This window comes from Pseudonaja textilis, chromosome 1 (assembly GCF_049901715.1).
Source record: "Pseudonaja textilis isolate UNSWEBS1 chromosome 1, rPseTex1.2, whole genome shotgun sequence".
In the NCBI taxonomy this organism is placed as follows: Eukaryota; Metazoa; Chordata; class Lepidosauria; order Squamata; family Elapidae; genus Pseudonaja; species Pseudonaja textilis.
The window spans coordinates 254,181,341-254,208,483 of NC_141990.1; the positions used below are offsets into that span (position 1 = coordinate 254,181,341).

General features: G+C 37.9%; 1 protein-coding gene across 5 annotated transcripts in view; it reads left to right on the forward strand.

Annotated features, from left to right (window-relative positions):
* CTTN (cortactin) overlaps positions 1-21,888 on the forward strand; it is a 32,257-nt gene extending 10,369 nt beyond the window's left edge. For 2 of the 5 annotated variants that reach the window (XM_087921315.1, XM_026706787.2), the window contains exons 5-17: positions 340-450; positions 1,265-1,319; positions 2,279-2,389; positions 5,365-5,475; positions 6,980-7,090; positions 8,539-8,649; positions 9,929-9,984; positions 11,201-11,270; positions 12,650-12,798; positions 16,804-16,893; positions 17,872-18,055; positions 18,547-18,615; positions 20,189-21,888. In XM_087921315.1, the coding sequence (XP_087777441.1) occupies positions 340-450; positions 1,265-1,319; positions 2,279-2,389; positions 5,365-5,475; positions 6,980-7,090; positions 8,539-8,649; positions 9,929-9,984; positions 11,201-11,270; positions 12,650-12,798; positions 16,804-16,893; positions 17,872-18,055; positions 18,547-18,615; positions 20,189-20,325 (1,365 nt within the window). In that variant the 3' untranslated portion in view covers positions 20,326-21,888. The remainder of the gene's footprint in view (positions 1-339; positions 451-1,264; positions 1,320-2,278; positions 2,390-5,364; positions 5,476-6,979; positions 7,091-8,538; positions 8,650-9,928; positions 9,985-11,200; positions 11,271-12,649; positions 12,799-16,803; positions 16,894-17,871; positions 18,056-18,546; positions 18,616-20,188) is intronic. The other 3 variants (XM_087921317.1, XM_026706795.2, XM_087921316.1) reach the window with 2 other exon arrangements.
* The last annotated feature ends 5,255 nt before the right edge of the window (positions 21,889-27,143 follow it).

The following is a 27,143-nucleotide window of genomic DNA, read 5'->3' on the forward strand; positions in this document are numbered from 1 at the left end:
GAAATATTTAAAGTGCTTAGATCAAGTCCTGGTATGAAGGGCTTAATGAACCCTGAAATGTAGGCACTGAGATGGTTAATTGGTATCCGGCCAGCGTGGTCTGGATGGCAGGCTGCCTGCTGTCCCAATCATCTGAGTAGAGCATCGCTTGTTAGGATTTCTTTGTAAACAATTACGTTCAGTGTGCTGCTGCCAGATATGCCCAAAACATGGCATTTGAATGAAATTGAAAGGAAAGCTTCACCAGTAATAGGTGGCTAAAGCTAGTTTAGGATGACGGTTCAAGTCCAGACATTATGAATAACTTAATAAAGGCCGTCTGCTTTTTTCCTCTTTCAGTCAGCCGTTGGTCATGAATATCAATCCAAGCTTTCTAAGCATTGTTCCCAGGTGGATTCAGTGAAAGGCTTCGGGGGCAAGTTTGGTGTACAAGTTGACAGGATTGACCAGGTAATAGACCTTCTGGGCTTTTAGCATTGTGCACTGTATCCTCGTGGGCTGTTACACTTTTTATGTTGCATGATTTTCAGCTTTGCTTGAATAGCTGTTACAGCCATTCCCTTTCTGCTCTGACACTTTATTCCAGTTTACTTATGTTTATGTTTGCACAAAATAAAGGAAAGAGAGCAACGAGAAATTTACCAACTAATCATCTGAAAGCATGATTATAAAATATATTGAGTTGTACATGAAAGGCTTGAAAGTATATGAAAGACTTGTGATAGTTGTATTGCAAACTGAATCAAGAATGTGTAAATATTTTGTTTGTTTTATTTATTTCTCCATTATATGTCTATCCCACCATGATGAGAATCCCCTCTTTAGAGTATAGTGAATTTTTTTTTTTGGTGGGTGGAAACTTGCATTAGAAGATTTAAATTTGTAGCATGTGTTATACTTACACAGGGATTCTGATACCTTGGCAAAGAGAATTTATGAAAGACTTTTTCTTAAACCCTTTTTAATGCTTAGATATTGATTAGAAACACGGTAGCTAACCCTTTTAAAACGGATTGAAGAATTGGAGTTGGGAACAGGGCCCATAGGCACAGACTGGTTTCCAAACATCATCCTCTCATCTAAGCTACAATAATATGATGATGTAAAAATGACAGAAAACTCAGGTGAATACTGGGCCCATTTGAAAATGGAGAAGGCCTCAACTATTGTGCAAGATTGCCCCGAAATATAGCTATCTCCTAAAAAGTTGCCAGTTCTAGCTTTTATAAATGAGAACTTTTTGTTGCATTATTTTTCTCTGCAGTCTGCTGTGGGATTTGAATACCAAGGAAAAACGGAGAAACATGCTTCTCAGAAAGGTAATTCACACTGAGAAATAATCTGTTCAAAGCATATAAAAGATTGGAGAGAATCTCCTCTGGAGTTATTTTACTTAAGCACATGTACATAATCAATCCACACATAGAAAAAAAAAATTACAACAACACACTTCCAGGTTATTTTGCTGAAACTTGGGATTTGCTTTACTAGGCTTTATTAATACTTCTGAAAGTATTAATAAAGCCTAATAAAGAAAATCCCAAGTTTCAGCAAAATAACCCGGAATTAAGGAGAACCTTCCTAAAAGTGAGGACAATTAACCAGTGGAACAGCTTGCCTTCAGAAATTGTAGGTGCTTCATCACTGAAGGTTTTTAAGAAAAGACTGGAGAGCCAGTTGTCTGAAATGGTATAGGGTCTCCTGCTTGAGCAGAGGGTTGGACTAGAAGACCTCCAAGGTCCCTTCCAACTCTATTCTGATTCACTGATGATATTTATATGGATGCTTAATGTGTGAGCCTATAGAGTAATAGACTCAGTCGCTACATGGCTGAAAAAAGTAAGCATTCCTGAATGATATCCTTTTGGAATTAATATTTGGATTGATGACAATGATACTTAGCCTCATAAATCACTGCTTCCTGCATTTTGAAAAGTAGAGCGCTAAGGCAGGAAGTGATAAAATAGCAGAAATTGTGTTGACTTGTTAAGGGTTTATTTGTTATTGGTAACATAGCTCACAATCCAGAATGCTGAAACAAATGTAAAGACCTTTAATACTGACAGAAATTCTGAAGGCATCCTGGATTCCCTTTGGAGAGTCTCCAAATTCTAGGACAGTTTACCTATAGTACATAGTGGTGCTGTAAAATAATGGGATTCAATGGGGATATGGAGCATTTATCGTAACTCTAGTTTATCAGCAGTGATACCCATTCTTTTGTTCTGCTGCTCCTACAATGATTTCTGATACATGGTGTATTTTGCTCTCTTCTCAGACTACTCAAGTGGATTTGGTGGGAAGTACGGTGTGCAGGCTGACAGAGTAGACAAGAGTGCCATGGGATTTGATTACCACGGAAAAACAGAGAAACATGAATCCCAGAAAGGTTTGTTGCTAACACGATATCATAGCAAGGTCCTAAATAATTCCTTCTCTTTACAAGACTGCAAGAATTCTTGTTTTTATAGCTTCATTGTCACTTCATTTCTGAGAAGTTAGTTGATATGGAGAATATTTTTAGCTCTAAATTTTTTGCCTGTGTGGATGCTTGTGGAATAGAAGACATTAAAATACAGGGAATTCGTGTATGCGCAAACATAATCACCCCTTTTTACTCTTAACAACATATCATTGGATCTAGTCCTGATATAACCTTAGCTTGAGAAATAATCATCTCATCTAGTGGGTTTAGGGATACTCCTTTCTAATGTATTCTATTTTTTGACAAAAATAATGGTAATTAACACCATTAAAGGGTGCTGTCTATAGCAGAATTTAGTTTAGTTTACTTTATTGTCATTGCACCTCGTACAACGAAATCAAACACCATCTTCAGTGCACATCATGACCATGACCATGAAAATAAACACAAACACACATCCTTCACCCTCCATACACTGAACCGAAAACTCCCACCACTGCATCAACACTGCACTATATAGCAGAATTCAAAAGAGCTACTGCCCTGGGATAGAAGCTGTTTTTCAGCCTATTTGCCCTTGTTTTTATTATTCTGTACCGTCTGCCAGATGGTAATAGTTTAAAAAAAGGGTGCCCAGGATGAGATGGATCTTTGAGAGTGTTTTGAACTTTCTTAAGGCAGCAGGAGCTATAAAGCTCTTCCAAAGAGGGGAGAGGGCAACCAATGATCTTCTGGGCATTGATGTTAACTCTGTGGAGTGCTGCCCTATCTGCCACTGCAATTGGCAAACCATACAGAGGTGCAGTATGTTAAAATGCTCTCTATAGTGCAGTGGTAAAAGGTCACCAGCAGTTTCTCATTCAGTTGTTTTCTGGGAAGCCTCAGGTAGTATAATCTCTGCTGGGCCCTTTTGACCAGGGCTGCAATGTGGGCACCCCAGGTCAGGTCCTCTTTTAGGGTAACACCCAGAAACTTAAAACTGGCCACTTGCTCCACTCGGTCTCTATTGATAAGCAAGGGCTGGATGTCTGATCTGTTCCTTCTATAATCTACTATAAGCTCCTTGGTCTTATTGGTGTTGAGGATCAAGTTATCTCCACACCACGAAAGCAACCGGTCCACCTCATCTCAGTAGGCAACTCATTCCCCCCCCCCCCGGAGATAAGTCCCACCACTGTTGTATCAGCTGCAAATTTAGCAATAGTATTACTAATGTGAGTGGGAATGCAATCATGCACATAAAGAGTAGAGTAAGGGACTCAACACGCAACCCTGTGGTGTACCAGTGTTCAGAATAAGGGCTGAAGAGGTATGATTACCTAATCTGACCTTCTGTGAGCAGCCAGACAGGAAGCCCATAATCCAAAGGCAGATTGAATTAGAAAACCCAAGGTCCAGAAGTTTAGACACTGGAAGAGTCCAATGAGAAAATGCTTTCAGTTAGAGCTAAAACTATCCCTGTTCTGCCTCTACAGGAAACATCTTTTTCATCTTTATCCTAAACAGAGGATTGAGTCATAAAAAAAATCATTGAATTCAGTGAGATTTGATGCCTAAGTAAGCATGTTCAGATTTGCACTGAAAAAAAGGTGGAGTTACTAATCATCTAAAGGATCTTCATAATGTAGATCTAAATCTATACTGTATTAGTTTTCTGCTTCCTTCCAAATTTTGTCTGCATTTCTGTCAAAAAAAGTGGGAATTTCATAGGAATTTGAATAATTTTTGCAATCATCTCTTTCACTTTCTGTTCTTGTGTATGCGGAAAACTGGTTCAAAGTACATTTTCTACAGCATAGATTGTGTCCCTTTAGGCAGTTGTCTCCAGGGCATAGACAGTATGCATTTATTGAAGTCTGATTCTCAATTTTTTTGGCCAAAATGATTTTCCTTGCCTTATGATAGTTACATTAGTAACTGTACATTAGTTTTGAATTAAGCTGAATTGGTAGCTCATATGCATTCATGTATTTTCTGCATGGTTTTTAAAACATTCTTTAAAGGCAAATTTTCAAAAAATACATCTTAAGGCCACTTTTCAAAGATCAAGAATATTGTGCTTGCCCTTGTATTTTCCTTTAGTTATTTGTTAAAATTAGGTTAAATGTTAAAGGAAATATAAAGTTAGGTTAAAGGAAGCATAACTTCAATCCTGTGAGGTAGTTTGGGCTGAAACTTTACATGACTGAGGGCAGGCTCTTCCCATTTCTACTTAGGCATAATAGTAATTATTTTTTCCAAATAGCATTTTTCCCACAAAATAAATACTATACCTTGTTCTAAATTCTGTTACTTCTCAAGCAATATCACTGGAACTTGCTGCCAGAAATGGGTAGTCTTTTTGCAAACTTATTGGAAGGAATGATAAACCTCTCTCTATATAGTGGAACAGGTTTCAAATCATAGAATAGGTTGCTTACTTCTTTGTACTTAACTACAAAGGTTCACTTGGAACATGTATTGTTGACTTACCTCTGGTTTAGAACTGATCCTAGGCACATCACTACCCTTCCTTATGTGACACAGCCAGTTTACAAGACCGTATTCACAGTTTACAAAAACATGTGCCGCCCCCAGCTCTTCTAAAACTAGAGGTAAAACTACTGCATGTGCATTTACTGCTACATTGAAAGCAAAGTTAGCCATAGTTAATGGAAACCAAGTTCTGGGTTAATCAGTCTTTAAAATGAACTTGCTCTAGCTCATCTTCCTCCAACTGACCCTCAGAGTCTCATTCTTGTTGACTCCACTGAACCCCGCAACTCTTTCCATTAGAAATAACCATTGGCTAAATGACTGTAGGTTTTTATGGTAATCTTTTTATCCATGCCAAGAGTCAGTAAAAGTGACCTGAATCAAGTAGCTATAAATGATAAAAAGTCCAATGTCTTTCGTTTGTACCATTATGAATGACTATATTTTTTTACTCCCATCTCCAGATTATTCTAAAGGTTTTGGTGGTAAATATGGTGTGGACAAAGAGAAAGTGGATAAAAGTGCTGTTGGCTTTGAATACCAGGGCAAAACTGAAAAACATGAATCACAGAAAGGTTTTTTTACTTTATTTTATTCCATGAAATTGTTTATGAGTTGATCTTTAAACCTGAAATTGTAATATATCTGCATAAACTAAGGCTTTCAAGTCTTAAACCTACAAACTATTTTATGAAAATCCTCTCCTTCCTTTTTTCTGTTGTAAAAATGTATTTTATAGATCTGCCCTTCCATTAAAAAGTCTTCAAGATGACTTAGAACAATAAAATCTAGTCAGTTTCTTAAATAGGGCTTCTAGGGTAATGAAAATAAGGTTAAAACAGAACTTTTCAGCTAACTTTATGATGGATCAGAGCCTTCATTTATTATGCATAGTTCAGACTGATATTTTACTGTCTTAAAGAAAAAATGAAAAGACTATATATTTCATAATTTGATGTAGCAAATACCTGCTGCTCTTTGACATCCAGCATAAACAGCAACCACTAACAAGTTTGGTTGCTTCGATTTACAAGAATCTGCTTTTATGGATTACTGACTTAAATTAAACAGTTAACTACATTTAGAGCCAGGGTTTGTTAAATAAGCCAGAGTCATTCTTGCAAAGTCACCATGGTGTGTGTAATTTGAGGGTTTTTTTTAAATACCTGTCCTAAGCATTCATTGGATTCGGACTTAACTATTGAATGTACACACTTAATAATTTTGCAGTTTTGGTTTACAATGTATCTGCCTTGAACTTCTGTAATTGGACAGACTTGAATAGGACACAAAAAGCCAGCTGAGCCAGGAAATCACAAGCAAACCAAGTGCCCATATGTTTGCGTATTATGTTCAATTTCGATTCAATTTATTAGGCTGTCAATGGACCGTAGTTTCAGGTTATAGTTTTCTTTCTAAAACCTCCAATGGTTTATTCATTGATTCCATTCACTCATCCTATTCATGCCAAGCTACTGTACATATGGCTTAGCTTTATATGTAAACCAAACAATTATTTTGTAAACAGGCTTTAATTATACTTTGGAATATGTGGGATTTTGTTATTTTACATGTATTAATAACCTTGACCACCCTAATATGGTTGAAAAATAAAAGAGCGTTTTAATTATATGATCTGATTACTAACAAGCCTTTCAAAGGCAGCATTGTAAACCAAAATTGCAAAATTACTAGGCGTGTACATTCAATAGTTCAGTCTGAATCCAGTGAATGCTTAGATTACAACCTTGGCACATTAATTTTTATTAGTATTTTCTTTATTCCTCTCTTACTTCCAGATGTTATCCATATCTTTTTATTTATTTATTTGAGTTTTATCCCACCTTTATTACTTTATAAATAACGCAAGATGGCAAACATACATAATCCTCCTTCCCCACTCCTATTTTCCCCACAACAACAACCTTGTGAGGCAGGTTGGGCTGAGAGCTAGTGACTGGTCCCAAGGTTTTGGATTTCTTTCTCTTTTCTTTTGGGTTAAGAAAAACAACAAAGAACACTTAAAATGACTTCTGAGACAAAAATCAGATAACATCTTGTAATGTTTTTTTTACACAGACTATACGAAAGGTTTTGGTGGAAAGTTTGGCATACAGACTGACAGACAGGATAAATGTGCACTTGGCTGGGATCACCAGGAAAAAGTACAGTTGCACGAATCTCAAAAAGGTACATTTATTGATAAGCTTTGCATGCACTATTGGGTATAACATTTGATAGTTAAAATAGAAATAGATAAATAAATATGGCTAATTGCTAATGCATACAGTTGCTTCTGTGCATAGCTGTTCACTGTAGTATTCCTGGAATTCTAGACTGGGCAACGGGAGGGAGGGGGAAGATGGATTGTAATCAAAAGGGGAAATTTAATCTTAATTTGTTAAAACAGGAGAGAAGAGCTATTCAGTTGTTGTTGAATTATTTCTCCCAGCCTTTATTTAAAGATATGAAAATAGGACTTCCCTACTCATTTGGCAGTACAGTGGTAATCTAAAAAAGGCTAAAGTAGTAGGAACTGAGTAAGCCTACTTTACACAAAATGCAGCTTGTTCATGAGCAGCTGTTTACAACTAATCTTCAATTAATGATTATTCATTTAATAACTGTTGGAAGTTATGATGGTCCTGAAAAAAGTGATTTAATGATTGGTCCTTGCACTTACAATTGCCACAGTATCCCTGTGGTCACATGATCCAAATTCAGGTGCTTGGCAACCAATATGTGTTTACATCCTGAGATCATGTGACCACTTGCAACCTTCTTAGTGAAACCAATGGGGGAAGCTACATACACTTATTGACCACAGGGATTCACTTAATACCTACAACAAAAAGGTGCCATTCACTTAATGACTGCCCCACTTAGCAACAGAATTTCTAGCACCAATTATGTTTGTAAGTAAAGGACTACCTATACAGTGCAGACAATTTAATCTGGCAGGGATTGTGTGTATTTTAAATTTCCAATGAACCATGATTAAAAGTGAGTAGTCTTGAAATAACAAACTGTAATTCATTTAGTGTATCTGGCATATGACACTGGTTAAATGTGTGTGTTTGTCTGTGTGTTATATTCCACAACAATATAAATGCAGAATTTACATTCAGGTAGGCAACTGCTCTATATTGTGTGGGAAGGTAACTGTTTTGTGTCAGACTGCATGTTTCTTAATGTTTTGAAGGGACTGTGAAATTTCAGATGATGGTAACGTGGACCGGGGAGTAATTGCATGTCTAATGCTTTCCTCTTTCAAAATATGCCTCTGGAAAATGAGTGCATGAGAGAAAGTTTAAAAAAAAAAAATCTCCTGCAATGTTGGATGTGTGAGTGTTATATGTATACCCAATAGCAAGAAACACTTCAATTTGGAATTACTGTAATCTCCAGCATGAAATTATGTGTCTTAAAAAATTTTTAGGCTATTTCTCAAAATTTAACAACTACAGGAAATAACCTCTTTTTAAACAAAACCTTTCCCTACTCCTTTCCACAACTATTTTTAACAAGCTTTTTTATGTATGTTGTGTTTAAACATGTTCCTCTTTTCCCCATCACCTTCCTTCCCTTGGTTTCTCTCCTCCCCCCCACCCCCCATCCTTATATACTGAATTTCTCAGATTATAAGAGTGGTTTCGGAGGGAAATTTGGTGTTCAAACCGAAAGGCAGGACCCATCAGCTGTGGGCTTTGACTACAAGGAGAAACTAGCGAAGCACGAGTCCCAACAAGGCAGAGTTTCCGCTTCTAACTCTTATCCAGTACCGTCATTTCTAACCCAGACCTAAGCTGCTCATTGCAAAGCCCTATACAATGCATGGCAACTTTAATTTCTTCTTCCTTTGCATATACATCAGGGAAATAATTAAGTTACCTTCAGTTATTTTAATACTCCTGTATGTCCTGAATGACAATGCATCATCCCATCTAATTGTGCTGCTTGATGTACATTCTAGCAAACTTTGGGGGTGCTCAACATCCTGTTTATTTTTAATCACAGCACATCCTTCCTTCCCATAACCTGGCCTGTAAATCCTTTGGCTCCTATATCTTTAGCACACAAGTCCAGATTTCTTTATTGATCACAGAAAATTATTGAAAAAATGGTTTCAAAATGAAAATACAAAATCTCTTTGCCAAAGTTAGTACTGAAGTTGATGATATAGCTATAAATTATATGATGACTGTAGAATGATTTTAACTTTTTTCCATTAGAAATATATCTGAGCTGACAGCTAGATAAGAACTTTCTATTTGAGTAATAACTTGCTTCATGCAGTATATTCGCTAACATGAACGCATCTGGAATTATTATATCATTAACATTTTAGGTAAATAAACTTATAAGTTTAGGTAAATAAACCAGTTATATTTCTCTCACAAAAGCATGTATCTATGTAATATACTGTATATGTGCGTTGCATCTGTCTGTAAAATAAGTCAAAGCAGGAGATTAAAAAAAAAACTTTTAATACTTGATTCATCCTTGTGATTTTTACTCCTGTATGTCCAGCACAAACATGTCTGTCCAGCATTTAAATGTATTCTTGTTGGCAATCTTTAAAAACATAACATGGCCATTATTTTTTTAATCCTTAAGATATCCACAATATTTGTTCTTTCTAAGTAAGCAGCACACAATGCCTTGAAATAGTGACCTTCACGACGAGGCAGAATATCTGACTTCAATCTCTCCTCTAACAATATGACAATTGCTCAAGGCTACACTGCGGATGTGGCCTGAGGCAGGTGTCTTGAGGGAGAGCAGCTCTTTCTTTGCTCAGATCTTATTTCATGTCAGCCAATGGATATAGAAGCATGCTGTAGCCTGTTGTCACTTGCATACCTGCCAATGCTTTGGGGCCCTCAGAATATATACTCTTCCTTTTGCATCTACTTATTTTGTATTTTGGCTTGGCTGCAATCACCGGGTACTTTGTGCATGAACATCCTTTTAGGTAGCCATTGAGAGAGAAGCATTTACAATAAATCGTTTTTGTTCTGTTTTTAGATTACTCTAAAGGATTTGGTGGAAAGTATGGCGTCCAGAAAGATCGGATGGACAAGGTATTAAATTAAATGAGTTATGGGGTTAGCATTTGCCACTAATACTAAAAATAATTCCACTATCATAAAGTGTACTTTCTCTGAAGGACATTCTTGTTAGGGAGGACTGTACAGTCTACAGAAAAGATTGCAAAGAAGTGCTTCAGACCTCTCATAGGGCCAGCTCCTCTCTACTGTTCAATATATCACGCAGGGTTTTTTTTTTCAAGTCCCTGTGTTCAAAATGGGGGTAGCGGGGGAGGGAGAGAGACATGACTGCTTTAATGAACCAAATCATTATAGCAGCCTATATTTAATGCAGACCACAAAGTAACAAACCTTTTAGATATATGTGCAAGAATGAAAAAAGATGGGCTGCTTTAATGTCTAGCAGGAAGTTTGATTTGCATGAATTCTGAACTCCTCCATGTCATTTTTTAAGCATGCACAGCCCCTTTATACAGATTATTAAGATTTTTATTTTATAGTAGAAACCCAGACACCTTAGTGCAAGTGTGAAAAGAAAAGGAACAATTGGCTAGCAGGAATCATAGAATAACATAATTGGAATTTGCCACAGAGTCCTACTCCTGTTCAGAGCACAAATGCAGTTAAAAATATTTCCAATGGCATGTGGCATGTAGGCGTGGTATATGTATATATGTGTAGGGCAAGAGAATATGTGGGTGGAAACTAAGGACAAATTTCCTAACAGTGAGAACCAGTGGAATGGCTTGCCTTCAAAAATTGGGGTGCTCCATTACTGGAGGCTTTTAATAAGAGACTGGACAGCTACTTGTCTAGAATGGTATAGGGTCTCCTCCTGGAGCAATGAGTTTTGACTAGAAAACCTCCAGGTCCCTTCCAACTCTGTTATTCTATTATGTGCGTGTATATATACAGTATGTACATATTTTAGTGCAGCTTTCCCAGTTAAGAGGAAGATTTGAATATGCATCTCCTTCTGTCTTGTATAAGTTCACTTCAGAACATCTAAGAAGAACTTGTGTATCTGAGTTACCTATGATGTAGTAGTAAATGCCATGGTTTGTCTAAGGAATTTATTTTTGTTTCTTTATGTCAGTGTTTCTTACCCTTAGTAACTTTAAGATGTGTGAATCTCAAATTCTAAAACTCTCCAACCAGCAAGTAAGCTGGAGGTCCATACATCTTAAAGTTACCAATGTTGAGGAACCCTGCTTTATATGAACTGGGTTCCATTTCCTTGTATTGATAGAATGCATCATCTTTCGAAGATATTGAGAAATTGTCTTCAACATACCAGAAGACTAAACCAATAGAAGCTGGTAAGATTCCCCCCTTTCATGCTTTTTTTTCATTATATAGTTGAGTTTTCTTTAACATCTTAAAAATCTCAGGCCTCTCATTATATCAGCAAAAGGCTGCTAACAAATCTTGAAATGTCTTAACTTTTAAAGTGTGGGTGAAAAAAATAGAAGTCAGGTAGCTGTCCAATATAATTGTTTTCTGCCTACAATCCCTAGAAAGCAGGACTATTATTAGTGGTGGGATTCAAAAACTTTTACCACCGGTTCAGTGGGCGTGGCTTGGTGGGCATGCTTTGCATGTGTGTGCACGCCAAATGCACACTTTGTGCAGGTGCAGAGGCTTCTGCACAGGTGCAGGGCAGTCCAACTCGCCTCCTGCAAGCCTGCAGTCTCCTGGTCGCTTCAGCAGCTTCTGCGCAGCACTCTGCTGTGCCGCGCAAAGCAGCTGCACTTCAAAAGCAGGGGATAAAGAGGAGTATGGGAACTCGGGTGGGCAGGCGGGCCCAAGAATAGAGCGGAGGAGAGAACCGGTTCAGTCTCCGCTGCTCATCACTGCTATCGGCTCGGCAGAACCGGGCTGAAATGGTAGAATACCACCACTGGTTATTATTTAAACTGAATGTGTCAACCTATCTTTAGTCATATATTTGGAGCTACCTTTCATTTCCTAATTTAAATCAGTAGCTAGACCACCCTTGACCCTTTGGGGGTCATCATTTCAGAGATAGTTCCTTATCTAAACAAAGAAAAAAAATGACCATGGGCAAAAAATCAGTGGGGTGGGAGTGACTTCGACCTTCCTGTTTGGCTTCCCCCACTGAATTTCCTTGTGAGAAGCTGGCAAAAAGCACCAGAAATCCCCTCCTCTTCCCAGGAGGGAGGGGAGGGGAGGGAAGTGAGAGATTGGACAAGCGACTGGGAAGCTGTCATTGGAAATGAGGATCATGACTGCAAAAATGCAGTGGCGGCACTGAAGCAGCAGCCCCCTGTCAGCAGCTCTGAAGCAGCCGCAATTTCTCCAAATTTGAGAATAATGGCTCCCAGCAGCCTACAAAATAGCCTATTTGAGCTACTTTTGTTGACAAAGTTTCACCCAATTCCAGGTTGCGAAGTTATCAAACAGACACAAGTGCTTTAGTAGTATATAGATGGATTCAGTTTAAGCTTTCAGCCAATGCATGTTTTGTGGCAGGTGTTTCTATCAGGAAGATGAATAAGTTACTCTCCTTAGAACCTTGTGATCTTTTATAAACACAAATAATTTGTAGTCTGACCAGAACACTAAATAATTAGTTTGGATTTTGAGAACAAATGATTGGGAATTGTTTCTGAAGATTTGTGGCTGGGGGAAAAAATGGCTTAGCAGATAATCACTTTTGTATTGTGAACCATTACAGCAAATGCCAAAACAAGCAACATCAGAGCTAACTTTGAAAATCTAGCTAAGGATAAAGAACAAGAAGACAGAAGAAAGGCAGAAATTGAAAGAGCTCAAAGGATGGCCAAGGACAAGGAGGAACAAGAAGAGGCTAGGAGGGCACTCGAAGTTGGTGAAATTCATACTTTTGTCTTTCTATCTCACCATCCCTTCCGCCCTTCCCATCTCCTCCCGACTTTAGTTGCACCATTGCAAGTGTAGATTGTGAGTGAGAATAAAATCAAGATCAGACTGTATGTGTGTGGTATGTGTCAACTTATGTAAAGTAGTAATTATTCTAAGACTCTTAAATTATGGATTGTAGAAGAGTTAGGACAATACAGGTAGTCCTTGACTTACAACTATTTGTTTAGTGACTATTTGAAGTTACAGTGGCATTGAAAAAAATGGGATTTATGATCACTTTTCACACCTACAATCATGGCAGCATCCAGGGGTGGGATTCTACCAGTTCGCACCTATTCTCTAGAACTGGTTGTTAACATTCTAAGCAATTCGGAGAATCGGTTATTAGAAGAAATTACAGGCCTAATCCTGTAAGGAAGTCAGGAGGGAAACGTTCTGGTGTTGCTTACAGAAACTGCCTCTCCGTTAACCCTTATTACTTTCTTGGCAGGACTAGACTTCCTGTCTCAGGAACTTCTCTGGAGTTTTTTCCCCCTCTTTTACTGGTACTTTCCTTCTGTGGAGTGACCATTCAAAATTACAATGGCACTGAAAAAAGTGACTTATGACCATTTTTCACACTTACGACTGTTTCAGCATCCCCACAGTCATGAGAGGCCAGGCGAGGAGATGCGTGCCTCGATGTGAGTGATATTGAGTTGGCCATGCCCAGCCAATAACATGACCACCAAGCCATGTCCACCCAGTCACATGACCACCAAGCCATGCCCACCACCTAAGCCATGCCCACAGAACTGGTTGTTAAAAATTTGAATCCCACCCCTGGCAGCATCCCCATGATCACATGATCAAATTCAGGTGCTCGGCAACTGGCATGTATTTATGACAGTTCCAGTCTCTCGGGGTCACGCGATCACAATTTGTGACTTTCCCAGCTGGCTTCCGACAAGCAAAGTCAACGGGGAAATAAGATTTGCTTAATAACCGCATGATTCACTTAACAACTGTAATAATTCACGTTAACAGCTGTGGTAAAAAAGCTGTAAAATGAGGGCAAATCTCACTTAACCAGCTGCCTTGCTTAGCAACAAAAATGGGCTCAATTGTGGTAGTCAGTCAAGGGTTATCTGTAGTTGTTTTCTAAGGAGCCACACAACTTGACACCTGTTGCAGTATAAATCATATCAAATATAAGGAATTGTTACTCTGTGAAGATGCAGGATAAACAAAAGACCAGCAATATCTGGAGAGCCACAACTAGTATCACAGAGCAATGGCCAGCTTTCCAAATATGACATTCAGGATAAATTCATCAGAGATGCTGTTAGATAAATTAACCCTTGAGTTTCTTGTTTGCTTGTTGTGCTTGAATCTTGTATAAATGCTGTAATAGCCCTTGGTTAAATTCTACTCTTATGTGGAGAATTTTACAGTAACATTTTGAGAAGAGGGGGGAACCTTTGCAGTGCAAGCAATAGAACTGTTCCTTTTCAACAAATGTCTGCCTTCAGCATTGGCCTTCCTGTTATGAACAAAGAAAGGCAGTTGTCCCGCCTATGTTGGTAGCATGATCTTTTCTTGGAGGCAGATCTGTAGCCTGCGGGAAAGACATATCCCTTTCACTATAGCTCTAGTGCAGGGGTCCCCAAGCCCTGGGATGGACCGGCACTGGGCCGTGCAAAAAGGTAACGCCCCATCCATGGGATGGAGGCAGCATGTGAAACCACGTCCCCTCTGGTCTGCAGGAAAACCTTTTTCTGCTACCGGTCCCTGGTACCCAAAAGGTTGGGGGGGGAGGTGGATCACTGCTCTAATGGTGATTATTTTATGTATTGTTTATTTATTTATTTGAATCCTGCCTTTGTTATTTTTATAAATAACTCGAGGCGGCAAATATGCCCAGCACACCTTCCCACCCCCCTATTTTCCCCACAAGAACCATATGAGATGGACTGGGTGAGAAAGAGTGCCTGGCGCAAAGTCACCCCAGCTGGCTTTCATGCCTACAGCAAAACTCGATCTCACGGTCTCTGTTTTCTAGCCTGGTATCTTAACCACTGGACCAAACTGGCTATTATAATGTAATATTATTACATGTTATATTATTGTCATTAAGATATATACTAATATAATATACTAATATAATATGTACAGGATCTTTAACCAGGACTTTTATATTATTCTATTCTTGTTGAATTCTGTTAAGCTGTTGACCTCAACAATATATCATAAAAGCTGCATTTCACAGGTAAATTTAAAGAGAAAGGGGAAGTATTAGCTGCATTCTGGTAAAATATGGTTACCTTTGATATTTGAGTTGCATGCCTGGTAACATTCTGAGGTAGATTTGCCATAAGATATGCAGAATCTGCTGAAAAAGATGTACTAAATTTGTTGAAGGGAGATGAATGCTATCTTCTCTATAGTAATTTTGGTTCCTGAAAAATAACAGTTTTGTCCTTCTCAAAATTGGCACTTTTATTTATTTATGTGCTGAGTTGCAAGAAAAAAAAGTCAATTCAACCAAAGAAATAGAAAAGCAATCTGGTACCTCTGTGTATGATTTTAATTATTTTTTTAGATTATTGCTCATCAATGGCTACCCTTTAGAATGTATTTAAGTCATGAAAGGCATCTTAAAGATAATCTGGGGGAAATTGCAGGCAGCCTTTCCCAGCATGGCCTGTCTTGTGCCACCCACAGTGTCTCTTTGAGACATAAATGTAAAAAGAAATTCCCTGTCTGCATGTGCTCTCTGTAATACAATGCACAAGTATTCTAATGGCTTAATTTACCTTACACAATCCCTGATAAAGATGGAAAACAATAAACCCCAACTCTGAGGTCAACAAGGCAGGTGAAGATTTATAGACTTGATTCATAAAATGTTTACATAAATTTACATGCCGTGTTTATTGTCTGCCTTCCCACCCAAAAGGTTGTGTCCGAAGGCAGTTTATCAGTATTTAAATACGTGGTGTTCCATGGACATGTGTTAAAATACAGGTAGTCCTTGACTTATGACCATAAAAGGGACTGGAATTTTAATTGCTAAACAATATGGTCCTTTATCAAGTGACCAGACCTGATTTTACTGCAATTTTTACCACATTCATTAAGTGAATCATTGCTGTTAAGTAACTGACATGGTCATTAAGTGAATCAAATGGTCATTGCGCAATTGACTTTGCTTGTCAGAAGCCAGCTGGGAAAGTGGCAGATCACAATCACAGTGCAAGATGTTCAGCTCTTGTAAATGCAAGCCAGTTGCCAAGCTGAATTGCAGCCCCATGGGAGTTGCAGTGGTTGTAACTTCGAGGCCATCATAACATTGAATCATCATTTAAGGAACGATTGTAAGACAAGGACTACTTATATAAGCTTGAAGTTTGACTTTTGGTTCTCAGCAAACACAACATCCTTAGGTTTCAGAAAAAGGAATAAAAAAGAATGATGTATTCCCAATGCAATTGCATGTTATGAAGTCCTCAGAGAAAGGCCGTGATGGAGGAAAAAACATAAGAGCCATCTCATTCCAAGTGAGAGAGTTGGGATGGAAAATCCAATAATGACACTTCACGAGCAAATCTAAGTGCTTGTAAGAAGCCATGATGATGTCATTGTAACATGAACTACAATTATCCTCTTCCCTTCACTCCCATCTTCATGATTATTGCTCTCTAGGTAGTATCTCTGCCTCAGTTATTTGTCCTCGCCAATGTAGTTTTATCATGAAGAACTTGAATCAGTATCCGGGGTGATCATAATCCAAGGTAGTACTTTCGGCATATTGGTTATCTTCAGTTTTAGTCTTCTGCATCTTGAATGCGTATCTTCAAATAACTGTGATTAAGTTGGACCATCTGCAGCCAGATGGCTTTTCATAATCTCTACCTTTAAAAAGTATGTTTTTGTGCATATTGGTGTATGTTTAAACTACGTAATAGTTTTTGTAAATCATACCTTATTTTTTTCTTTTTTGAAAAGGAAAAAGCCAAATCCAAGACACAGAATCCTCCTGAACCTCTATCTCCACAAGCAGTGGAAGAAAAAGTTCCATCAAATGTAATCTACGAGGTAGGTTAGGTGGTTTCAATGTCAGAGTCCTTTTTCCAAGGCATTTTGTGTAGCATATTGATGACATTCATTCCCTTCTTCCAGTAAAATAATAAACAAAATAGGTAAATCCATTCTAACAGGTTGCCCTGTATCATTGTGAGTTGGAAAAGCTACACTTGTTAGATTGTATGAACCAATATAAACTATATAAACCAACATATAAACCAATCAAATATCTACAGTATCTATATCAGGCTTGATTAGTTATACATAACAATATGGTAGAGAAGTCCATAATGTAGGTGGGGGTAAGGTAGGGCGACAACTTTTCCTGAGCCCTCAAATGTGCTGCCAATCAGGTTAGCTGCTCTTGCACAAAATGCACCAGCCATATCTATTTATTACACTATTGTAGGGACTGCCCCCTTTTGCAGACTCAAAAAGTATGTTCCAGAAACCGAGGCATAATACTGACTAAATATCTGCTAGGCAGCCCAATATATTTTCCTTCAAGCACTCTGCAGCCCAGCCCTGTTTTGAATGCCTTTCTAAAGATTGGAGGCAGACTCAAAGAAACCAGGTTGTTGTCCCCTCTCAAATCCATTCCCATAGGGTAGGGGCTCTCAGCATATTTGACTACATCTGAGAGACCCTATTGGAGACCCCATATATTTCCCTAAAAGTTTTCTGGTGGAGCCTCCAACATGTGTCCAAAATGGTCAAACAGTAGTTTTTAAAGTGACAGAAGCGGAAGAACTATGGAAAGCAGTCTGTTAAATTAGTTTAAAGTCAATAAACGTTACATTCCAGATGAAATCAGATGTAGTGTTGTTGGTTTTTTTTGCCCCAGCCTACCCACCACTTTTGGGAATAGTGCATGGTGTCCTATTATTCTGGTTTTTTGTTTTTTTTGTATTGCTTAATAGATCACAGTGGATAATGTTCATAATCAAATATTTTTGATGTCTTGTGTAATGCTTGCTTTTATTTGTGTAGGATGCTGCTTCCTATGAATCTGGTTATAAAAGTTCCAATGCAAGTCTTCCAAATGTACATGAGCCAGAACAGGACAGCAAAGCCGAAGAATCTGACTATCAAGAAGCAATTAGTCAGAGAGAGCCGGCCTATGAATCAGGGACCGTGTACGAAGAGGCTACCGTAGGAAACCAGCATCAAGCAGGTTAAACAGCTTCTCTTTTCACTTCAGAAGCTTTGGGAAACTCCATGTTGCTCTAGGATGTGATCCCATGGCTCTGCCAGTATAAGGAAAACTCTGCATGCTTCCTTAAACTGCTTGGAGGTTAGGGGCAAGATAGAAATGTTAAGAAGCAAAATAGGCTGAGAATGAGAAAAACTTATTTATTGTCAAATTTTTCACCTGGTTGCAGGGCTCAGTATAGGTGAATCGATGTTAGTTAACAACTAAAATAAGTATTTGAAAAATACTGCCTCTTGAAGCAGCATGGAGCTTAATAAATAGTAGATTGTGAGGATGCTCTAAGTAGCTGTTCCCAATGGGTGCAGTAAAAATGCCAATATTACATTGATGGCTCGGTATAATTGATGATTCAGTATAATTGTACCACTATGGAGACCTTCATAAGTGCCAGACCATGTACAAAATAAGAAGACTTGAAAGTCCTATAGTGAAATGTATCTTTTTTTTTTTAGATGAAACTGCTTATGAATATGAAAATGACCTTGGAATAACAGCTATAGCCTTATATGATTATCAGGCTGGTAAGTAACACGATAGCTAGCCTTATAGTTCTAGTTCAGAACATATTTAGGCTCTGATTTCTACAGAATTGTCTGTCTTCGTTCATTGGGCTAGAGGTCCACTCTCTTCCAAATAACCTTTTCTGGATTTTCTGGAGAAAAAAAGAATAATGGTAGTATCAGCACTATTGATGGCACCAGTTGACTTTGGGATCTGATGCATATATCCTCCTGGGCTACTTGCTAATTGGAACCAAAACAGGGTCTTTTCAATTGCTACGTTCATGTCCGTTCATCATGCTTTTATTAAGAGCTGCTTCGGTATAATTTTTCTATAGGTTATCCTCGACTTACAACTATTCATTTAGCAACCACTCAAAGTTAAAACATCCCTGGGAAAAGGGACTTGCAACCAGTCCTCGCGCTTACAACTGTTGCAGCATCCCCATGGTCACATGATCCAAATTCAGGGTTTTGACAACGTATCTGATGATTGCAGTGTCTTGAGGGCCATAGGAGCATCATTTTGTGACCCTCCCAGCCAGCTTCTGACAAGCAAAGTCAGGGGGGTGAGGGTGGGGAAGCAAGATTTGCCAAATGACTACACAATCCACTTAACTGCAGTGACTCACTTAACAATCATGCCAAAAAAGAAAAAAAAAACTTGGGCATGATTTAAGAACGGTCTTGCTTAGCAACGGAAATTCTGGTCCCAATTGTGGTTGTAGGTTGAGGACTACCTACGTAGAATGAGGTACAGAGTGAGCTCTTCTAGAAGCTGCTGTCTAGGTATAAAGTCTCCACCAGGCCTGAGGTGTTAATTCAGAAGCTCTGCCTGTGCATCATCTGCAGAGAAGGCTACTCTGAGTTTAGAAAGAGGAGCCACTGCTGCAAATGTTGAGCAAGAGCTATTCTCACTTTTCTGGCTTGTGCGGTTTCTGCTGATCCTATCAGATCACCTGTGTATGCCAAAGGCGCTTTTTAAACTATAACCTACCTGGAAGAAGGTGGTGATAAGTTCTGAGTTTCGGGGGCTTGGGAAAAAATTTTTTTAAAGATGTTTCCGGTCTGTTTCTCAGCACTTGCAATCTGTGAAACACAAATGTATATATTTTGCTTGAAAACATGATTTTCCTTTTGAGCCAAGTCTGTGGAGTCTCTTGGCGTGGGCTGCTCTGTATCCACGAGGCAGCACCCACCTAAAGGGGCGTAGCCAGTGGCTACTCCCCCAAAGTCTGGAATTCCTTCCTGATAGTGGCAACGCTTTTTCAGTGGGACTTATTCTCCTGTCCACAATCAAAAGACATATTTTTTTAATTAAAAGATCTAGGCTATTACCTTGATCTCTTGCTAGATTAGTTTTCTGTCTGGTGGAGATGATTTCCTTTTATTCAGGCGTTTCTCTCTGGGTTTCAATTGTTGAGTTTTAAAATGATTCTGCTCATGCCTTTATTATTTGATGGTTCATTCTAGGATGGGATGGGAGTTGAAACATATGGTCTGGGTATAGAAAAACAAAATCAGCTGACCTAAACCTGAGTTTCAAAGTCCTTCTGCTAAACCTTCTAACATTTCTGGTTTTTTTCTTCCACAGCTGGGGATGATGAGATTTCTTTTGATCCAGATGATATCATTACCAATATTGAAATGATAGATGATGGCTGGTGGAGAGGAGTCTGCAAAGGCAGATATGGGCTTTTCCCAGCTAATTATGTTGAGCTGAGACAATAGAAACGGATGCCTACCATTTATGCCTTAATACCATGATCATTCATCTGACTTATTACACTACAAATCATGTGGGGCTTTTTTGTTGTTGTTATGCAGGAGAAAAGATTGAAAGGATCTATTCATACTCCTTTTATATTTAAAATAATTTGCTGATGCTTTTATAAATGTTTATGGGTCCAGAAATTGCTAATATATTGTGACTCTATGTTGCCCTGCAGCCTGTTATCATACTTTTTAATGCATTTTGAAAAGAGATTTTCTTGATTCCTTTGCCAAATTGGTGATGGTGATTATCCCCCGTAGTACATATTTCATTTGTACTGTACAAATTATATCCGGGTGTTTTGTACTGAGCATGGTCAATTTTCCAGCTCCCACCTGTCGTATCTAGGTCACATTTCCACTTACTGGGAACATGGCAGGTATGGATAGAGGAAAATGCTAGCTGGCTTGCAGTTAGTGGCAAACATTCATGGGAAGGTATTCTATATTAATCTCAGAAAAGACCCAGTATAGAAGGCTACGCTTATTTTTCATTCATATTCTTGGGAAGTGCACAGTCCAGTCAAAAGCTCTGTTGTGCGACTTCAGTCGAACTTTACCAGAAGTTCTGATAAGGAACTGATGTAAGCCTCAGCTGGCTTTGCGATGTAAGTTTTGTTTATGCTGCTTTTTATCTCATACACCTAGAACACTGTGAAATTTTTGGTCTTGGAGATTTAGAAGTTTCCATTACATGCCCTCTCTAGCTCTCTCAGCCTGTCACATTGATGATAAAACAGGCAGGACATGCAGCACTAATTCCAGTTTGTATCATTTGCAAAGAGGACAATGGGATGAGATGGCTTCCTCTATAGTAAATCTATTTTTTGGCTTTATTTCATTAAAGGAATATTGCTCTTATGAGTATGTTAAACCCTTGGAGGAAATTACTATTTTTAAACAATGTAGAAGACTCATTTTACATATTCAGCTCTGACTGCCAGTAACACTCAAGCAAACTGTAAAGATCTCTCTGTCTTTTGCCAAATGTAATGCTGACTTTCTTGCATAACTTCTGTAAAATAAATTGAGAATTGATTACTGATTTTAACCACATAAGCATCCCTACCAAAGACAGCATATATGTATGTGTCTTCAGTGTTTCTTGTTCATTTCTGTTTGGGAAGAGAGAAATTCAGGGATAAATCGGTCAAGGAAAGAAGTGAATGAAAAAAAGATTAACAATTAAATTCAATAAAATATAAAAAATATTTCTATTGAATGGTAACATGCAGTGTATCTAAGGGAATATGGAATGTATAGAGAAATGATCTTGGATGGGATTGGCTACTTGGACAATCTCTAAGAAGAATGTATGTAATGTTTGTTTCTATTATCTTCCCCACTGGTTCCTTGCTTTTTCATTATTACATCGATAATAGTATGTTAAGTGGGCATGGATTTTATATGCAGTTTTAGCTTATTCAGTTTGCGTAGGACAGCAACTAGGATATATGATTCCTGTTTCTTTTCTTTTTTCTTTTTGTAAATTAAATATTCAAATAAATTTTTGGAACCATTTTCCCAGGAGACTTTTTTTTTGTCTAAACTATTCTAAGCCACAAACTGAATGTTAATGTATTGCCTTCTGTTAGGTCAAATGCCTTCTACCTTCTTCAGTTACTGAAGTAGAGTCCCAGGGGGAAAAGCACAACAAGGATATTCTTGGCCTGGTTTTTAAACTATCTTCTTGCACCAATTATTCCAAGAAAGTAGTTGATTCAATAGTCCTGTGCATTGGGAACAAATATATCAAAGTGGAAGCCAGCCCCTCTTTTGTAATTTGTGGAACAACCCAAAGAGAGAAGTGGTGGAAAAGTTTGTTGGAGGGCTGGTCTCTTCAAAATGCCAGTTATTTTAATGTGTTCTGAAAATAGGAATTTCTTGGCAAGGGGAAAACTGTTCATTGAATGCAGATAGTACTTGTCTTACAACCACTTATTTAATGACTGTTCAAGGTTATAACACTGAAAAAAGTTACAACCAGTTCTCACTTATGACCGTTGCAGCATTCACAGTCACATGATCAGACTTTGAGTGCTTTGCAAGCAACATGCATTTATGATGGTTGCAACATCCTGGGAATGTCATTTGCAACCTTCCTAGCAAGCTTCTGACAAGCAAAGTGGATAGGGAAAGCCAGATTTTCTTAATTGCATGATTTCAATAGTGCTTCACTTAACAACCATGACAAAAAAGTTGTAAAATGGGGCATGACTCACATAACAACTACCTTGCTTAGCAACAGAAATTGTGGACTGTACATCAAGGACTATCTATATACTAAAAAGCAAACCAGTTGAATATGAAATAACATCCTGAATCATTCACAATGGGCACCTATGGAAATCAAATGAATAAATAACTAAACGAGACCAACCACATGGCACATTCTGCCATAGAACAAAAACATTTTGGAAGCTGTAGAATGCAGCTGCTAAAATTGCAAGTGGGCATCACACACCACCCAGAGGCTAACATACGCAGACAAATTGCACATTGTAAAGATTGCTTGGAGGTGGCAGATATTTCCAATGTAATCTACTAAATCCCCTGCATGGATTGCCCTTGTGACTTTCTAGAACAGACAGGGAAGACACTAACCAATCATTGCAAGAATATAAGTGATCTGTCAGATGAGCACCTGAACTCAAGAACACATTCAATTTTGCAGCTATTAAGATTGTTGGACGAGCAGGCACAAAAACAGCCAGAGAAGTGATTGAAGCCTAGGAAACAGGCCCCTCATCAATCAACATGAGTGCTGATTTACCACCAGCCTATCACGTCCTTAGAAGGTGAAGGCTAGGCAGCACAAGCAAATGACAGCTAATGATTTAAAAGCCAGCCATCAACACACCCCAATCAACATCTAAAAACTCACATACAACCGGCACTATACCATGCATAGAACAGCACACATACTGCTAGAGAGAAGTTGCCTGAAGTTGGGCTCCAGCACAAGTCCGAAAACTCAGAAGACAAAAATTCTGGTCCCGGTGACCAACCCAGATTGTATCCTAAATAACAAAATGCACACAAAATGGGCTATTCTCTCTTCATCAATAAGCACATTCAGAAGTTTTTCTCAACTGCCTGGAGCAGAGAAGGTTTACATAAAGTCATAGGAGATGATCCTTTTCCATTTTAATTAGAAGTTGCTGGTTGGATAGAATTATAACGAAAGAAATGCTTTGTGTTCCTACTATAAAAAAAATAAAATTGCAGGCCTTTTCATGGTTCATCTTTGTTCAGTGGGAGATGCCATCCAAAATATGCAATCCAGAATGTAATCTGTTGCTTGTATTCTCTGTCGTATTGCGAGGATTTGTTCCATAATTTGAAAGTACCATTGTCTTACCTAATGTGGATAGCCGGCAGCAGGTACAGATGGCTGAGGAGACCGATGACTCTGATGAGGGGCCAGGACCATCAGGGAGTGGACTGCTGCCTTCAGAGATTGTGTGGGTTGGCAGCAGTGATGAGGAGGTTCCCGAGGAGCCTGTGCCAAGTGCATGTGCACGAAGGATTACTCCGAGGAAAGAACAATTACAGCAGCACAGGTGACTCGGGAGTAAGGCTGCCCCTCCCCCAAGAGGATAAAAGCCAGGTTTGAAAAAGCATTCTTTGCAGAAAGCAAAGAAGCTCCGAAGTTCAACTTGTGGATGTCTTAGTTCGTGTTCGGAGAATCTTGTAAATTAGTTCTTATCTCTGGGTTTTTGGCAGCCTTGACGAACAACTTGGCAAGGCTCTTTCTTGTCAGAGCTAATTAGTGGAAAACAGCCTTTTATCTGTAAAGGAACAGAATTCATTATTAAACCTTAAAAGGTGGGGGCTGCTGCCTTTGTATTTGCTCTTTGGGAACCCGGTTGGATCAGAACACCTAGACTTGATGACTCATGCATGAAATTTAATCAGCTATGTTATGCCTGTCACAGTTCCAGTTGGAATCGGAAGCTATTTGGAAATCAGAATTATATACTGCAAAATGCTAGTGATCTTTGAAGCCAGGTGCTGTTTCTGGGCTGCTCAGTGGGAATGGCTGGATCAATTTGGAAGAGAAATGATAAAAAATGAAGATCCTTGCTAGCTTTTTTCTCACCAAGGATTCTAAGTACATGTTTGGTTGATAAGGATGGCCACAATCTCTTGGAATATGTCCTTATTTCTAAAGGTAAACATAGACACGCTAATCAGATTATGTTGTCTTTGTGTCGGCTCTCCAGAAAGAATAAAAATATTAATTTCCAAGATATACTCCAAAAAGCATACAATTCCAAAATACTTAAAATTATGAACGAAGATGAAAAAACTAACAATTCTCAAAAATAATTGCAGGAAGTCCTGCTACAATCACTTGTTTATCTGGATAAATAGAATACAAATCTGAACATTATAGTACTCTGTGAAGATAAACTAGGATATGTCTGGTTTGCAGTTTTCTGCATTGGGGTATATTGGAATAACTTTTTTTAAGTGGAATTGATTGAAAAGGATTTCTCTGCAGTCTTGGACAAAGCCCTGCTTCATACCACTAGTTCACTGAAACAGCCGACCTAAACCATACATAGCTTCATCTTGCTTGCTTCATCTGACAATACCCTTTTGGATTAGTGAAAAATGTTCACTTCATTAATTCCACAAAAAATATGTGTTCCTCTCCTGCTAAGCTAGGATGCGGTTTTAGGTTGAAGATGAGGCTGGGAGTTCCCATATGTAAATTTTCTACCATCCTGAACAGAACCTCACTGGTAGATTTCAGCGTTCCAGCAAAGAACCAAACTCCTGCAAAGCTGAAATATGTCAGTTTTTACATACAACTTCCATCTATTTAATATCTCACAAGCCTGTTTATTGCTTATTTTGATAAGCAAGTTACAAAATTAAAACATTTGCCTAGACGGCTCTATTCATTCACCGATTTAAGATGGAGATTTTAATAACATGCTCAACTTGGCATTACAGGTTACAAAAGTAAGTCCCACTATACATTCTACTTCCCTAACATTATTAGGGTTGTACCATTAAATAACTTCATTAAGTACATGTTTAAAAATATTAAATAAATAAATAAAAAGATTTATAAAGAAATACAGTATCTTTATATACATTATATCAGAATACATTCTTCAGCTAATGCAATTAAGAGCGAGTATAATTAATTAAGATCTATGGCAGCATGTTTCAAACTTGGTATCTTTAAGATGCTGGTTAGGGAATTCTGGGAGTTGAAATATACTCATTTCAAAATTACCAAATTTAAAAAAACAATGATCTATGGCTTGGTTCATGACAAACTATTGCATTTCTGTCATCAAAGTACATAAATTAGGCCATGCACATTTCAGGGTGTAAATATCATTTATTAATGTGAACACCTATAAATTTATTGAATTAAAATATTTGATGATGCATCAAATCTTTTAATACTGAAAAGAAATCAAACCCTTTTCCAAACATAAAACAATCTGGACCTTTTTCTACAGATGTTCGCTGATAGAATCCATTGTAAAAAGAACAAGGTGCTATTACTATGATGCACTGATGCCAAATTGGCTCTTTGAATTAAAAAAGTACACTTTCATTACATTATTTCTTACAACTTAATTCAAAACATCTGAGAGTTACACTGGGTACTTTGGTTTGTTTTTCCTGTTATACCCAAATACAACTTAAGGCATTACTTTTGAGAACCCTCTTGACATAAGTCTTGCCCTCTTGAAAGAGAAAAACTAGAAGAAACAATTTGTTTAAATCAGGTTTATTTCAGGAAAGTTATTAAATTTGAAATGCACATAGCCCTGATGGTTTCGGAGCAGGGAAGCTGTGGATATTTGAAAAAAAAAATCAGGGAAAGTATATTTCTAGCTATATAAAGATAACAATACCTCTTGGTGGTAAGGATAACTTAATCAAATTAAACATTAACAAGAAAGAAGATATGCAGATCTTGTCTGTTATTCCAGATAGTCAAATGTATTGAAAAACTACTTGGAAAAGATATTATACTCAAAAATAAATCAAAGCTCCTCTTTTCATGGAAAGTGATGCAATGAAAGGATCTTCTGACAGGACCACTTAGCCCATAAACCATTTAGAGCGAAAGAGAAAAGATTGGATAATTGTAAAAATTGAAGCCTTGCTTAGGTATTAACAGAACCTAAATTGCCAGATGTGTAACTTACTTTCATGACAAAATCCTAACAGCAAGTATAGCCTTAACAAGAACATCACTTTCACACAGATAAGCAAGCCCAGCTGTCAAAAGATAAGGGGAGAAGGAATTTGGTCCATTCAGCCTTGTAGAAATATATTATGCTTGCATGCGGAGAAGCTGCTGATCAAATTGGTTAATTTTGATAGCTTTCAGGCAATACTTTCTCAAACTAGAGACTATCAGAGGGAACCATCTCTGCTGGTGATAATGCTGGTGGTATCCATTATTATTGGTTAGGTTTATAAATGAAATACATTTAAATAAATTAAAATTCTGGATCTTTTTTTCTTCTTTTAACCTCTTCTTTCAACCAATGTTTTACCATTAATTATATTTATGATCACTTGAAATGATAATAATCCTTTCAGACGTTCAGAAGCCTTCTGTTGAATTTTTTTCTGATAAACAAAGAAAACAAATCAGTCCAAGAGATATACACGTTTTCTATCATGCGCTTTATAATGCATTTCTCATTCTGGAATAGGAATTCATTCTGGATCAATTTCAGAGAGCTTGAACTCTAAATCCCATGGAAATGAAAGACAAGCTTTAAAAAAAG